At 43.6% G+C, this 17,251-nt stretch overlaps 1 protein-coding gene across 1 annotated transcript in view; it reads right to left on the bottom strand.

Annotated features, from left to right (window-relative positions):
• LOC115199103 (staphylococcal nuclease domain-containing protein 1) overlaps positions 1-17,251 on the bottom strand; it is a 351,451-nt gene that overhangs the window by 320,916 nt on the left and 13,284 nt on the right. Inside the window, exons 4-9 of the mRNA XM_029761673.1 lie at positions 14,769-14,850; positions 11,332-11,492; positions 10,324-10,415; positions 8,971-9,129; positions 8,549-8,655; positions 5,677-5,767 (exon numbers count right to left, since the gene is read on the bottom strand). Of these exons, the coding sequence (XP_029617533.1) occupies positions 5,677-5,767; positions 8,549-8,655; positions 8,971-9,129; positions 10,324-10,415; positions 11,332-11,492; positions 14,769-14,850 (692 nt within the window). The remainder of the gene's footprint in view (positions 1-5,676; positions 5,768-8,548; positions 8,656-8,970; positions 9,130-10,323; positions 10,416-11,331; positions 11,493-14,768; positions 14,851-17,251) is intronic.

The following is a 17,251-nucleotide window of genomic DNA, read 5'->3' on the forward strand; positions in this document are numbered from 1 at the left end:
AGAAAGGACAGAGAGAAATACACAAACAGAGAGAGATATGGAGAGAAAGGACAGAGAGAAATACACAAACAGAGAGAGATATGGAGAGAAATGACAGAGAGAAATACACAGACAAAGAGAGATATGGAGAGAAATACACAGAGAGAGATATGGAGAGAAAGGACAGAGAGAAATACACAGACAAAGAGAGATATGGAGAGAAATACACAGAGAGAGATATGGAGAGAAAGGACAGAGAGAAATACACAGAGAGAGATATGGAGAGAAAGGACAGAGAGCGAGAGAGAAAGTGTGCCTTTTGACTCTGTGTGGGTGCCAACAAGAGGTATGTCCAGGCTGAGTCACTCTAGGCCAGGGGTCTACAAAAGGTCAAATCACCAGCTACTAGTAGCTCGCCAAACAATTCCCAAAGTATATGAAATGATTCATGTTTTACATCACAAACTGTCATAAACAAATCTCAAGTCTCCGACACCGCAAGCTCCCAGCTACTATCTAACGCAGCACTGACATTATCCCACCCCTAGTTAACCACTATGGCTTAAAGACCTTTATTTAACCAGGTAGGCCAGTTGAGAACAAGTTCTCATTTACAAATGCGACCTGGCCAAGATAAAGCAAAGCAGTGCGACACAAACAACAGAGTTACACGTGGGATAAACAAGGGTACAGTCAATAACATAATAGAAACAAAAATACGTTTATATACAGTGTATGCAAATGGTGTGACAAGGTAGGCAATAAATAGGCCATAGTAGCGAAGTAATTACAATTAGCAAATTAACACTGGAGTGATAGATGTGCAGATGATGATGTGCAAGTAGAAATACTGGTGTGTAATAGAGCAGAAAAGTATATTTTTTAAAAAACAGTATGGAGATGAGGTAGGTATATTGGAAGGGCTATTTACAGATGGGTTATGTACAGCTGCAGCGATCGGTTAGCTGCTCAGATAGCTGATGCTTAAAGTTAGTGAGGGAAATATAAGTCTCCAACTTCAGCGATTTTTACAATTCGTTCCAGTCACTGGCAGCAGAGAACTGGAAGGAAAGGCGGCCAAAGGAGGTGTTGGCTTTGGGGATGACCAGTGAGATATACCTGCTGGAGCGCGTGCTACGGGTGAGTTGTTGTTATCGTGACCAGAGAGCTGAGATAAGGCGGAGCTTTAACTAGCATAGACTTATAGATGACCTGGAGCCAGTGGGTTTAGCGACAAATATGAAGCGAGGGCCAGCCGACTAGAGCATACAGGTCGCTGTGGTGGGTGGTATATGGGGCTTTGGTGACAAAACGGATGGCACTGTGATAGACTGCATCCAATTTGCTGAGTGGAGTGTTGGAGGCTATTTTGTAAATGACATCGTCAAAGTCAAGGATGGGTAGGATAGTCAGTTTTACGGCGTGCGTGAATGAGGCTTTGTTGCGAAATAGGAAGCTGAGTCTAGATTTAATTTTGGATTGGAGATGTTTAATATGAGTCTAACCTAACAATATCGGCCAAAGAATTAAGAAATATTGCCTCTGTCTGGTGCGTGCGTTTGTGTCTATCACTCCGTGTGTGGCCAGCTGATGTGATACTTTTTTTTTCACAAAAGTAGCATACTGGGCCTTTACTAGTCCTGTATTAGTGGACCGATATAGCAGTCTGTAGTGCAGGCAAAACATATACATCTGCCCCCCTTATTTTACCAGGTATATTGACAGAAAACGGTGTACAGGAGAAAGTAGTGCACTAAGGACACGGAGAAGAAGGGGAGAGGAGAAGAACGTGCCTATTGGAAAGCTAGAAGTGGCTCATGCTAGAAAAGGTTGGAGACCCCTGCTCTAAGCACAGACCCTGGTGGTAGAGAGGTGCTGCCACCTGGTGGCCACTACTAGCATGACATCTGCAGTGTTCAGGATACATATCAGGACCACTGCATTTACTTGTCATTCATCTCGTTTTAAAAAGACTGGTGGTGATGTGATGCAGCAACACCAATAATGTATAGGCATATAGGTGTGAAAAGAACTGCAGTACTGCATCAAGATGCAGAGTAGTCTTTCCAGAGACGTCCTCTCTACACATACAGTAGCTACGTCATCGGGTGTGCAGATGGCCCTACTCTGGCAGAAACAAATCGTCACATTCGCATCACTTCCATTGTTAGGGCAAATCAGTGTGGAGGTTGGTCCTAGTCAATAGTACCCTGCATATCAGCAGCTTATATTGTCCAGTCTTTAACCCAATACTCAGGAATACCATCCTTTCCTTAAAGATGAACTATGCAGATATCACTCCGCCATTTCCTGGCTGTTAAAATTCTAATAGTTCGCTTCATTTCTGTTTATTTGACAAAACAAGCAACTATAGCGTAGAGAATCATTGTACCATCTAAACCGCTGTGAAATGTCTTTTACATAACCCAAAATATTGTATTTCAGCTGGTGTACAAAACCAAAAGTAAAAGATGCAAAAACTAACAGGAAGCATAGAAATAGCACACATAGAACTGATCTACCACTTCTTAGACCTGCTTTCAATGAGAATGACAGATCTAGAACTAACATTTCAATGTGAATTTGGTCAAGTCACCCAAAAAGTGACATATTGCAGCTTTAAAAGGGCATTTACAACTAGTATGGCCTCTCCATCTACACTGATGTGAGAAAGTGTTTCAAACTATTGACATGCAGCCAGTTGTCCCCTGTCCCTCCGTGACAGTGACAGGCCTCTAGTATGGCCTCTCTCTGATGGAGACAGGTTTTCCACCACATCACTTTCATCCATCACATCCTCTCTCAGGGCAGCTGGTCACAAGGGAGACAAGAGGAAGAAGAGAGGAGGCAATTTCAGCCTATTGGGACGTAGCCTACCTACCAGTCCCAGCAGAGACAATGTGAGAGAAGGAGAAATAGAAGGTGAGAGAGATAAATACAGAGGTGAGTGAGAGAGAGGGGGTATGAGAGAGTGGGGAGATGAGTCAGCAGGTTTGACTGGGGACTGGAGTGGTATCCTACGAAGCGAGCTAGATTTACTCAGGGTTTTCTAAAGGTAACCAGCTTCAGTTAGCTTCACATTCCAGGTCAGGCTTCATCCGTACTACGATGGTGGATATTGCTCGTCCACCTGCCACTAACTCTAACAGGCTTGTAACTGCACATGCATGTCAAACACCAAAATCTCCATTGAAACAATCCATGAGCGAGTTAGTGCCACATTTTGATTTGTACCCAAAAAATATACAACAGAATTCTTGCCAATTCAGCAGGCTATGGTGTGAAATAGGTTTTTTAGAAGCCTTTAAGTCTTATCGTTAATGCTGTCCTTGGTGTGTTTATCAATGTACGACCACTCCCCCCACGCCTATCAATATTCGTTTTCATTAAGTCATACAAAAGCGTCACATTGCATAAAGTTTAAAATGTTTTCTGTCATTACTAAATGTGTAATGTGATATATTTTACTATTTTAAAACAAAAAATGTCAATAAAATATTTATAAGTCGTCTTCATTGGTCCTTAACTCGCAGCTCAGTCATTTCATTCAGAATAAATGGATTTAGCCTGCCCCGGAGAAGGTTAGTTCTGAAGGATTTGTTGCCATAGAAACATACCTGGCTAAAAGTTGAGTTACTTTTGTATTACTGGTTCTCTCGAGTTGAACTCCGAGTTGACCAAAGTTAGCTCACCAACTCTTCAAACCTGCTTCGTATGATACCCTTCTGGGCTGCTCTCTCTGAACTCTATCCATCCCTTCCCAGAAAAATAACGAGGGACAAGGGGAGAAGGACTGGGAAGGAGAGTATAACAGGAAAGTTGACAGGCTGCAATGTCATGGGACCAATAGAACAAAGAGAGGTCAGCAAATGAGAATTCAAGGTGCCCAAACCAAACAATCCAATGAGGATGTTAAGCGAGCCTAACTGGCCAATGACAGTTCAGGGAGCTGACAATGTGACAAAACATTGTACCAGTTGACCACCGAACGAGGAAAGTCGCCACAAAACCAACACCTATCTATCCCACCACACCATCTGGGGGTAGTCTACAACGGCAGTTTGAAAAAGCCAAGGTGGCATTTTACAACAAACGCAGCGTCGCCGACAGGGGCTTGCCTCAAAAAAGACAACCCAATAATTCACTAATCCCGAAACAAATTTGCTAACGTGCTGCTGGATTGAGGCGGTGGGCCTCAGTGTTACTCCGACTACTCCCATTCTGAGAACAGCAGGAGGGGAGGAAGAGATGGGGAACCATGCTGGGAACCGGCACAAGGGCTCATCCCTCTACTGGGGAACTGAACCTGCCTGTCTGCAAAAACAACACACAGGGAAGGAAATACTCAATTCCACCCCCCTCCCCTCCCTCCTTTATCACTTCTGTCCGTCTAGCCCGCTATCAGTCACTCCCTTCTCTCCCTCTACACCCTTCACTCCTCCCCCTTCTCAGCTTCCATCCCCTGGACTCGGGGAGATCTGAGGGCAGCCGAAGCCAATGCATAAATGTTTGATCCTTTTTTCAGCACTAGTCTTCTCTCTGACTCAGGGGAAAAACGCACTAACTTAGCTAGTTTTTTGAGTGTGTGTGTGTGTGTGCAGATTTCTTTCGCAACCTCATTCTGTAAGCAGATTGCTGCGACGACAACACCTTTTATGTAACTAAAAGGCTAGCCGTGAATATTTCAAGGACTTAAAAGTCCAGCCACCGGATCTGAAAACAAATCTAGGTAGATCATAAAAGCTACTACTTCAGGGAATGAAATCAACTTGCTTTGTGTGTTACCTAAAGAAAATAGATTGGACAAAGGAATTCAGAATATAAACAGACAATCTAGGTAAGAGACCCAACTTCTGAATATTTGGAGTACTTAAAGCTACAGTCTGGGATTTTGGAAGCTGTTCAAAAGGTAATTTACATTCCTTTATTCTTAAAGGATTTTGCTGTTTTTGGAATCACAGACTGCAGCTTTAAGGGTAACACTAAAACAATGATAGAGGCTATAATGTGTCCTCTTATAACAGCAATACGGCCAAGCTACATTACTGGAGGCTCCATTTGTGGCTCCGTCTTACTTAGTAGGAAGTAATGGACTCTGACAAGGCCAGGTCTGGGATTCATTCAAAGGCAGTTTCCTCTGTGACATTAAGACAATCATTTCTCCTGCCGTATACCAATAACATCCAGAACTAAGATCCCGTCCCGTGTCTCTGAGCGGAGCTGGAACGTTCTGGGAACTTATGAGAGACGGCAGACGATTCTGCAGTCATTTGGCCAGGGAGGGAGTGTTCAAGGTTACTGCTAAAGCGCTTCCTCTTTGTACCTCTGTGCTGGGAGGTTTTTGTTGGGGGAGGGGGGGCACATATTTTGTCAGAGCTCTCAAGGACTGGTCCTGCTTTTGGTGCAGTGCTATGACAAAAATATGAAATAAACAGTTGTGGAAATACTGCAGTAAGCACAGCCATGGAGGTAGCCAAGGAAACATCCCCTAACAATCAAAGCAAAGTTAGTCTCATGGATTGAACACAGACTGTGTACCATTAAGAAAGCATCTCCTTTTCCCCTCTACCGTCACTCGCTTCCAAATTCATGTAAGGGAGTGAACAAAGGCAGAGGGGAAGGGGATGACCTTTTGGATTGGAATGCAACCCCAGTCCTAACCCTCCTGAAGCCGTGTAGTATGCAGGGTCTTCTTACCTTGGCCACAAACTGCCTGTCCTTCTGGTCCATGTTGGCTGTGGGGGCTACGTAGTCCTTCCAGATACGCACTTTACGTTCTTTAGCAGATCTAATAAACAAAAGGATGACTCAGTTAGAAGGGGGGACATGTCAACAAAGAGAGGAGAGGAAACAAACAGAAGAGCAATCATCAATGAAGATGTGACGACCTTGGGTGAATGGTGATGTGAAAAGCAGGAGATCTGTTCAAAAGAAAAATGAAGGTGGAGAAAACATCCTTTCATACAATTCTCAGTAAATATCAAAACATCCTTTCATATACTGAACAAAATATAAATGCAACAATTTCAATGATTTTACTGAGTTGTAGTTCATATGAAGGAAATCAGTCATAAATTCATTAGGCCTTAATCTATGGATTTCACGACTGGGCATGGGCGCAGCCATGGGTGGGCCTGGGAGGGCATAGGCCCACCCACTTGGGCGACAGGCCCACCCACTGGAGAACCTCACTAAAGGGCTTTATTACAGACAGAAATACTCCTCAGTTTCATCAGCTGTCCGGGTTGCTGGTTTCAGACGATCCCGCAGGTGAAGAAGCCGGATGTGGAGATCCTGGGCTGGCATGTTTACAAGGTCTGCGGTTGTGAGGCCAGTTGGACGTAACTCCAAATTCTCAAACGACGTTGGAGGTGGCTTATGGTAGAGAAATTAACATTCAATTATCTGGCCACAGCTGTGGTGGACATTCCTGCAGTCAACATGGCAAATGAACTCTCCCTAAAAACTTGAGACATCTGTGGCATTGTGTTGTGTGACAAAACTGGACATTTTAGAGTGGCTTTTTGTCCCCAGCACAAGGTGCACCTGTGTAATGACCATGCTGTTTAATCAGCTTCTTGATATGCCACACCTGTCAGGTGGATGGATTATCTTGGCAAAGGAGACAGGCTCACTAACAGGGATGTAAATAAATTTGTGCACAACATAGAGAAAAGCTTTTTGTGCATATGGAACATTTCTGGGATATTTTATTTCAGCTCATGAAACATGGGACCAACACTTTACATGTTGCGTTTATATTTTTGTTCAGTATATATAATTCCTGATAAAAATGTATACAAAATATAAAGGCAATAGGCCAAAATAAAAAAAATAAGCACTTCCCATCATCTGATTTTAAATATTTTCATGTGTTTCAATCCAGAATATGAAATCAACTCCATCAAATCCATGCTAAAATGACTCAAAGACTAACAATAATCACATGCAAAGACGGCTCAATTGATATTCTGAGGGTGAAAGTTCCACATCTCCAGCTGTGCTGGATTTAGACCAACTACAATACTGATTTATGCCTGGTCAATTACTTCAATTTCCTGCCTCCCTCGGGATACTCACTGATCTGTACGTAACTTAGGTGATATTTCAGAGTTTTTTTCTAGATCAAAAAGAGCCTCATGTGGTGGGTGTAGCAGGGGGCATGGCAACAGAGAAAAATGGCCGGTTTTAAAGCTAAATTCCTGCAATTCTCTGCACTTTGCCATGGCTAATGCTGTGTTCTGTTGCTCAAACATAATAATAAAATCAACAATGCTAAATTCATTGTTTTTGCAATTTTCCCCTGACTGTCTAACCTTTATTTTGGCGATTGTTAGTTCTCAAATAAGAATATACACACAAAAGTTTAGGGTCACTTAGAAATTAAATAGTTTTTGCAAGGAAAGCTAATTTTGGCCATTAAAATAACATCAAATTGATCAGAAATACATTGCTAATGTTGTAAATGACTAAACACCAGTTTCAAAGTCAACAGTGAAGAGGTGACTCCGGGATGCTGGCCTTCTAGGCAGAGTTGCAAAGAAAAAGCCATATCTCAGACTGGCCAATAAAAATAAAAGTTTAAGATGGGGAAAAAGAACGCAGACACTGGACAAAGGAACTATGCCAAGAAGGCCAGCATACCGGAGTCGCGTCTTCACTGTTGACGTCGAGACCGGTGTTTTGTGTGTACTATTTAATGAAGCTACCAGTTGAGGACTTGTGAGGTCTGTTTCTCAAACTAGACACTAATGTGCTTGTCCGCTTGCTCAGTTGTGCACCGGGGCCTCCTACTCCTCTTTCTATTCTAGTTAGAGCCAGTTTGCTCTGTTCTGTGAAGGGAGTAGTACACAGCGTTGTACGAGATCTTCAGTTTCTTGGCATTTTCTCACATGGAATAGACTGACGAGCTTCTGGCCATTTTGAGCCTGTAATCGAACCCACAAATGCTGATGCTCCAGATACTCAACTAGTCTAAAGAAGGACAGTTATTGCTTCTTTAAAAATCAGAACATCAGTTTTCCGCTGTGTTAAAATAATTGCAAAAGGGTTTTCTAATGATCAATTAGCCTTTTAAAATGCTGAACTTGGATTAGCTAACACAACGTGCCATTGGAACACAGGAGTGATGGTTGCTGATAATGGACCTCTGTACACCTATGAAGATATTCCATAAAGAATCTGCCGTTTCAAGCTACAAAAGTCATTTACAACATTAACAATGTCGACACTGTATTTCTGATCAATTTGATGTTATTTTAATGGACAAAAACAAGGACATTTCTAAGTGACCCCAAACGGTTGTGTATGTATACATTTTACACTGCAAGCCTTTTTCCGGTGAGCATGCCGTTGTGTCCTCCAATCCAACCTTTGTCAGATCACTGACAAAGTTCTGTCAGTCTCACTTCGAGTTAGAAAGAAATGACTAATTTCTAAAGTATTCACACTTAGACACATGCCCTAATTGGTTGGTTAATAAAACGGAGGATAATGGTTGTTGTGGTCACATTCACAGATTGACCGTGTTGCGACGTATGTTGCGGTAGTGGTTTTGGAAGGGACTGACTTTTCTCCGGCCCGGAGTTTCTCTGCCCCCTGGGTGTAGACGGCCATGGACCAGTCCACACAGCGGGCGAACCCTTCCTTCAGCAGCAGCTCTGTGATGTTCCCGTTCTGGAGATGAAACAAGGACAGAACATAGAATAGAGTGCAATACTTTATATGATACACTATTTATAGAGTTAACTACTATTGAGGAAACAAAGAGTAAGCTCAACAGAAAGAGATACATTGCCTGCCCTCACACACATTCACAGAGAAACTCATACAATGTGAGGTTTTGAGTAGTTAAGAGCAACAACCTCAGACTTCCGCAACATTCAAAATGATCCTTCCTTGCCCTCTGGCTTACAGCGACAGTCTGAGCTACCAGCCTTGGCATATAGTACAATGCTCAGGGGTTATAGGTGAGGGGTCAGTCAGTCTCACCGGGTGGAGGACGGTACCCAGGATGACCTGGTTGGGGCAGCTCTCCAGGATGATCTGCACGTCCCTCTGGAGCAGACGCGACTCCGTGAAGAACTTGGCCTCGGCAGCGAAGGGCTCTGGCGACTCCGTGCCGTCCGCCTCACGCTTGAACGTCGGACACTGGAGAGAGGATATATAGAATGTAATATGCCATTTAGGAGACCCTTACCCAAAGCAACTTCTAGTACAGGGAGTGCATTTATTTGCGTATGTGACCACAGCGGAAGTGGAACCCACGACCCTGGCATTACTCTGACCAGCTGAGCTACACAGGACCAAGAGGGAGAATACAGAAAATAGAGGAAATATCTGGGAAACTAGAGACACATTCATGACATACAAAACTGGATATGGGAGAGCAGAGCAGAGCTGGGAGATTGGGCACTAAAACACCAAGCAGACAGAGAAGAACAGCTTCAAACAGCTGTAACATCTTAAGTGTGAGATGGGAAAGACTGGTTATCTGCAGTGAGCCTTTGGTAAAAACTCTGAGTCATAGAAAAAGATGGATGGACAAATAGGGAAGTAACAAAGGAAAATCCCAACATCATTTCCATCTCACATACCTTATAAGTCAGGAAGTGATAAACGTAGTACGATTAGTTAACCCCTGCAGAAACATATAGGGATATTCCCAGTGGTGGAAAAAGTACCCAATTGTCATACTTGAGTAAAAGTAAAGATACCTTAATAGAAAATGACTCAAGTAAAAGTCACCCAGTAAAATACTACTTCAGTAAAAGTCTAAAAGTATTTGGTTTCAAATATACTTAACGATCAAAAGTAAAATGTAATTTCTAAAATATACTTAAGTATCAAAAGTAAAATTATACATAATTTCAAAATTGCTTATATAAAGCAAACCCATCGGCACCATTCTCTTTTTATTTACAGATAGCGAGGGGCACACTCCAACACTCAGACATACTTTACAAAACAAAGCAAGTGTTTAGTGAGTCCCCAGATCAGACGCTGTAGGGATGACCAGGGATGTTCCCTTGATAAATGTGTGAATTAGACAATTTTCCTGTCCTGCTACGCATTCAAAATGTAATGAGTACTTTTGGGTGTCAGGGAAAACGTATGGAATAAAAAGTACATCATTTTCTTTAGGAATGTAGTGAAGTAAACGTTGTCAAAAATATAAATAGTAAAGTAAAGTACAGATACCAAAAAACTACTTAAGTATTTTACACTACTGGATATTCACTAATCAAATCAGAAGGAATATATGCTATGGTCTATAAAAGGATATAAAATTTGACCATACACACAACCACATCCTATGGTCATAGTACGGTCAAAGAGACTGACCTTGACCCCAGAGAGCATGACCGTGACCAGGTAGTAGTCGGGCAGGAGCAGGGCACGGACCACGCTACCGTCGCGCACGTGCTCAATGACGGCTAAGGAGGAGAGACGAGGGTCAGAAATAAAGTATTCATACATTCAATAGAAGCTTTTAATACGATGAAACCATCTGTTTCCACAAGGGTAAACATTCTACTATGACCTCATCATTCAGTTTTATAGGTTCTACCATCTTTAGAGTAAAGCAGACTCAGTCCTACACAGAACCAACCCTACAGTAGATTCATACAATTAGGAACTAGAATACTCATTTAAATAGGATCTCTATGGATTCAGTTCTATACTGTGTTATGCCTTAAAAGTCAGTGGTACAGGATGACCTTCACCCCATTCCTCTACTCTATGGAGGGTGTTTACAGGACATGTTGTTGATTACATACTGCTCTGGTGGGTTACAGAATAATGTCTTCTGTCACTCTTCTTCTGTTGTCACCCCGACCACCACAAATGACTTTTGGTGTGAAACCCAGCTACATTTGAGCTGTAAATCGTGTTGTGTGTGTTTGGGGGCTGAATGAACGCAGTCTGATGAGGTGATCCGCCATAATCCAGAACGGGGAAATTAGTATTCCGATACCGGGCCCCCGGAACTCAACGGAGGGAACATTTAAAGCGATTCGGCTGGATTGCTAGTGCCCATTTAAAAACAGCAGGGACGGTCTCGCTGAATGGTAAAAAACCTTCCACACCATTTCTCCATTCAATTAAAGGGAGTGGCCGTTAGCTGCGGTGGCGCGGACAGAATGGAGAAAAACGCATTAGAGGGGGTGAAAGTCACATAATGAGCCCATGAGGTGCCATCTAGGGAGCTATTACATGCCAGATATAGATATGGAGGCATCGGAGGGGGTAAACTCGAGCCAAAATGGTGGATTATGCAGCTGTGTGTGGTGTGCACACAGGGGCTTCTAATAAGGAATGATGAGGTGTTTGTGTGTGTGTTAGCCCTACCATTGACAGGTTTCTGGTGCATGGAGTCAACGAAGTTGCGGGGGTTCTCGATGATGTACTTGAGGTCGCGTATGGTGTTGGTGCCGCCGCCCTCCGTCCACATGCCCTTCTTGGAGGCCTTGGCCTGGTCCTCCAGGTCACACAGTCTAGCCTGATCTGGACTACACACACCAGGACAAGAGAAGAAGTGGTTAGTACATATAACACACAGGCTGAGGTTTCAAACTATAGTAAAGTAGCTGGAACAGATCTAAGAGACAATGGAAATGATTATTTTTGCTGATACAGCACCCAGTCCCAGCACAGTGCCTTGTTAGGGCATCAGTAGGTGACACCTCTACTGATGCTAGCTAACCTCCTGTTACTGGTCCACCTCTCTATATTATCAGCTGGGCCTTAGGGGGTAAGTGCCAGCCTCTCAGGGTGTGCTAGTCCTGGAACTGCATGGCCACTAGTTAGTAGTTCTAGCTGCACTGAGTTCGACCACCGCCCCTCAGGCTAAACTGATGAGACTGGCTAGGTGGACATACAACGCAGTTCTGCTGTGTTGTGCTTTTTAAATCCTTTCAGATAAATTAGGGTCAAAAAGAGCAAATGTATGGTTATGCTTTCATGAGCCACACCAATTCAATAAAAGCAAAGTTTCTAGAGCCACAAAATTAGCATTTAGCTGTGACACGAGGGCCAGTGGCCACCTAATACTTGGAGGATACGCAATGGTTGATCAACCAAAAACATAAGGGAGATTAAGGGGGAAACCTTAGGCACCACAACTTCCTCCATTTGCCTAAACACTAACATGAGTTTCAGACACCTGGTAGATGGCCAAGTACACAACTCCTCAGTTTCACTTCCATCTGCATGAGCTTTCAGGTTCAGCCTGTTGACAACCAGATTGTCAGACTGGGCCTCTAACAAAGATCAGAGGGCTCTTTGAAGACAACATTGCACTCAACTCCCTCAAGCAGGCAAGGCGGGTGTTATGTCTCAATTCATTCCACGCTGGTTCAAAACAAAAATGGCGACTTATCTTGAAAGACCATCAGCGTTTTCTGCCTTTTTTTCCACTTTTCTTAATTGTTTTCCGTCGTCGTGTGAAGACTTTTAACAAGTTTTTTGTGGAGTGGAGAAAGGAGGCTTGCCCATGACTGATATGAGAAATGGAGAGTGAGATAGTGGGACTGGGTTCTTTGTTGAAATGTACACTGTGTAAATTGAGCCTTTTTACATTGATGCTGTCTGAAAGGGAGAGTGGGTGCTAGGTTTAGAAAGAAAGCGGCACAAAGTGGTACTCAATTAAAACACGTCACACACAAAGAAGAGAGTGAGTCTGCGTGTTCTGAAACGGCTCCTAATTGGAGCATTGGACTGGCGCCCAACAACACCAGTACGTCTTCCCCCCATTCCTTCCTCGACTGTTCTAGACACAAATCCCAAATGAAATAAAACTGTTTCTTGCTTACCGAAGCAAGAATAGAGAACATTAACTTTCTGGGAAACACTAAAAAGCCTACAGAAAGTCAATTGCACTTAAGCTATTTAGGACTAACAGCACAAACCACAGATTGGGGCTGTGCCAATTCCCTATAGTGTTGTGCACTTATTTTGACCAGGGCCCTGGATAAAAAGTAGTGTACTATGTAGGGAATAGGGTGCCATTTGGGATGCAGCTTGAGGCAAGCCCAGATACTGAACGGACACAGCGAGATACTGCGAGTATGCAACTAGGCTGATGATCAGAGATCAATGAAGACACCGGAGGTAGCCTACCTGGTACTGTGTGAGGACATCATGTAAAATCATTCCTTCACTAAATATATTTCTATTTAGGTCACAGCACTGTAGCTGGAAAGATGGGGCTGAAACTTATTTCTAAAACCCCAAAACAGAGAGACGTCTTTTTTTCCCCAACATCGACCCACAGGCAGCACTTTTTTTTTTAAACTTTTAGGCTATAGCCTAGTTGTCGATTTGTAGGCCTAGGCTTGGTACCTATGACATTTCTACAAGTGTATCTAGCACTGAAAATCTGCAAAACACAGCAGACAAACAGAACCACTGGACATTGAAGACCGTGGTTCAGAAGAGGTGTCCCTCAACAGTTCAGCCACTCCACTGAGGATCACAGTTTTAAGGATCAATAGTTGTGAAGCAGTGGTACCAATGCTAATTTGGATTCCCTCACCGCCGGTCGGTGTGGTTACAGAAACCACAACACCCCCCTTCCCTCTTTCAGTAATCTAACAAAACAGCCACAGTCTGAGAGACAACCTACTTTCTCATTGGCCAGGAGGAGCCTGCCAAAATCCTCAGTCAGTGGTGGTGGCCCCATGGCTGGGTTCCCTTGGAAGAAACAGAAAGTGTTTGAAGAGGAGATCTGTGTAGTGTAATTGTGTGCGAGTGTGCCCCAGCAGCTTGACGTAGCAGGGAGGAGAGGATGGTTGGCACGCGGCCCGGGCCTTCTGTTAATTGGCTCCTGGCATAGTTTGGGCGCCACGGAGAGCCAGGTTCGGAACATGTGCTCGCCCGCTCCTTTTCAAATCATCATCGCCCTCCGATTGGGGTGATCGTCAAGAGCAATCGCCAGGCTAATGAATAAGGGTCTGCTCGTCTCCCAGCCCTCCCACCATAATAGCCACCCTATTTGGGCCAAACGACAGCCTGCGTAGAGGCGTTTACATTAAAGCCTGTTCCAAGCCATTGCGTGGAATGCTTGAAACGAGTCATTAGGTCCAAAATATGCAGGCAGGCCATTTATTTACTCATCTGGTACCCGCAGTGAAAACACAGGGTTTCATAGCACTGAACTCCTGTAGTGCCCAGTCAAGCCCACTAGGGGGGGTTAAATCACTCAGAGGGGAAAGGGTGTTTTGGGACAGTTATTAGAGCGGTGAGCTTTATGTTATGTATGACAAAGGCTTTTGAGACTGCCGATCAGTGGGAAAGCATCAATGTTACTGCAGGGCAACACTGCCACCACCTGGACTCACACCTTAAATGAACCTTCAAGTGGGGGGGGGGGGGGGGGGGGGTGAAGATTCTATGTGCAGTGGCATTAATAATACATGCAGCCCATTGTGACGTCAAGCTAGCGCAATGATAGTCACACTATTTTCTAATCTCTGTCATAGTGCTAGTGTTGTATTGTGACACCACACTTTACCCTTCTGTGGCATCACAGCAAGTGGACAGTGTGCTGATGTCACAATAGGGAAAGAATCAAAGATGTCACAGACAGATGACTGATGTTTAGTCCATCATCTTACGCATGTACCAACGGCAAATTCTACTGTGACAAATTGACTGCGTTGTTTCTCTGGTTACCAGCACTTCAAATCTCCATTGGGCTGATTAAAGCCTTGGTAAATCAATCAACAACCTGTTAAAAGACTGATGCACCCTGTTGCTTGTGATATCACAGCACTGCTGAGTCTTACTTGTTGCCCCGGATTCCTTCCCTGCGGACGGTGGCGAGGCCCTCGTTCACCAGAGATTCAGCAATGTTCTCGCCGGTGGTGTCTAGAGAGAGAGAGACAGAGGATTTAACAATAAAAAGAAATAGAGACAGTTTTAGTAAAGGACAAAGTGGGTTGTATGATGTATAAGGCACAGTGGAGGGTTCATGCATGAAAAATAGTCCATTCACTCGATCAACGCAAATGCAGTCAATTCAAGGAGGGAATTGTGACATCATTTGTGACAAACATTTGTCATAAGAAACAAGCTCCCTGGTATACAGAAAATACACGAGCTCTGAAGCAAGCTTCCATAAAATTGGAACAGAAATGGCACCACACCAAACTTGAAGTCTTCCGACTAGCTTGCTGCTGCTCGATCATCCTATTTTTCCAACTTAATTGAGGAAAATAAGAACAATCCGAAATTTCTTTTTGATACTGTCGCAAAGCTAACTAAAAAGCAGCATTCCCCAAGAGAAGATGGCTTTCACTTCAGCAGGAATAAATTCATGAACTTCTGAGGAAAAGATCATGATCATTAGAAAGCAAATTACGGAATCCTCTTTAAATCTGCGTATTCCTCCAAAGCTCAGTTGTCCTGAGTCTGCACAACTCTGCCAGGACCTAGGATCAAGGGAGATACTAAAGTGTTTTAGTACTATATCTCTTGACACAATGATGAAAATAATCATGGCCTCCAAACCCTCAAGCTGCATACTGGACCCTATTCCAACTAAACTACTGAAAGAGCTGCTTCCTGTGCTTGGCCCTCCTATGTTGAGCATAGTAAACTGCTCTCTATCCACTGGATGTGTACCAAACTTACTAAAAGTGGCAGTAATAAAGCCTCTCTTAAAAAAGCCAAACCTTGACCCAGAAAATATTTGTTAAAAATATCGGCCTATATCGAACCTCCCATTCCTCTCAGAAATGTTAGAAAAATCTGCTGCGCAGCAACTCACTGCCTTCCTGAAGACAAATGTATGTATACAAAATGGTTCAGTCTGGTTTTAGACCCCATCATAGCACTGAGACTGCACTTGTGAAGGTGGTAAATGACCATTTAATGGCGTCAGACCGAAGCTCTGCATCTGTCCTCGTGCTCCTAGACCTTAGTGCTGCTTTTGATACCATCGATCACCACAATCTTTTGGAGAGATTGGAAAGCCAAATTGGTCTACACAGACCAAGTTCTGGCCTGGTTTAGATCTTATCTGTTGGAAAGATATCATTGTCTCTGAATGGTTTGTCCTCTGACAAATCAACTGTAAATGTCGGTGTTCCTCAAGGTTCTGTTTTAAGACCACTACTGTTTTCACTATATATTTTACCTCTTGGGGATGTCATTTGAAAAGATAAATGTTAACTTTCACTGCTATGCTGATGACACACAGCTGGACATTGAGGAAACATGGTCAAGCCCCAAAATTGCCCTCGCTAGAAGCCTGTGTTTCAGACATAAGTGTATGGCTGCAAACTTTCTACTTTTAAACTAGGACAAAACAGAGATGCTTGTTCTAGGTCCCAAGAAACAAAGATCTTCTGTTGAATCTGACAAATAATCTTGATGGTTGAACAGTCGTCTCAAATAAAACTGAAGGACCTCAGCGTTACTCTGGACCCTGATCTCTCCTTTGACGAACATATTAAGACTGTTCCAAGGACAGCTTTATTCCATCTATGTAACATTGCAAAAATCAAAAACTTTGTCCAAAAATGATGCAGAAAAATTTACCCATACTTTTGTTACTTCTAGGTTAGACTACTGCAATGCTCTACTTTCCGGCTACCTGGATAAAGCACTAAATAAACTTCAGTTAGTGCTAAATACGGCTGCTAGAATCGTGACTAGAACCAAACAATTTGATCATATTACTCCAGTGCTAACCTCCCTACACTGGCTTCCTGTTAAGGTAAGGGCTGATTTCAAGGTTTTACTGCTAACCTACAAAGCATTACATGGACTTGCTCCTACCCATCTTTCCGATTTGGTCCTGCCGTACATACCTACACATACGCTACGGTCACAAGACGCAGGCCTCCTAATTGTCCCTAGAATTTCTAAGCAAACAGCTCGAGGCAGGGCTTTCTCCTATAGAGCTCAATTTTTATGTAATGGTCTGCCTACCCATGTGAGAGACGCAGAATCAGTCTCAACCTTTAAGTCTTTACTCAAGACTCATCTCTTCAGTAGGTCATATGATTGAGTGTAGTCTGGCCAGGAGTGTGAAGGTGAACGGAAAGGCTCTGGAGCAACGAACCACCCTTGCTGTCTGCCTGGCCGGTTCCCCTCTCTCCACTGGGATTCTCTGCCTCTAACCCTATTACAGGGGCTGAGTCACTGGCTTACTGGTGCTCTTCCATGCCGTCCCTAGGAGGGGTGCGTCACTTGAGTGGGTTGAGTCACTGACGTGGTTTTCCTGTCTTGGTTGGCGCCCCCCTTGGGTTGTGGCGTGGCGGAG

This window comes from Salmo trutta, chromosome 8, assembly GCF_901001165.1.
Source record: "Salmo trutta chromosome 8, fSalTru1.1, whole genome shotgun sequence".
Classification (NCBI taxonomy): Eukaryota; Metazoa; Chordata; class Actinopteri; order Salmoniformes; family Salmonidae; genus Salmo; species Salmo trutta.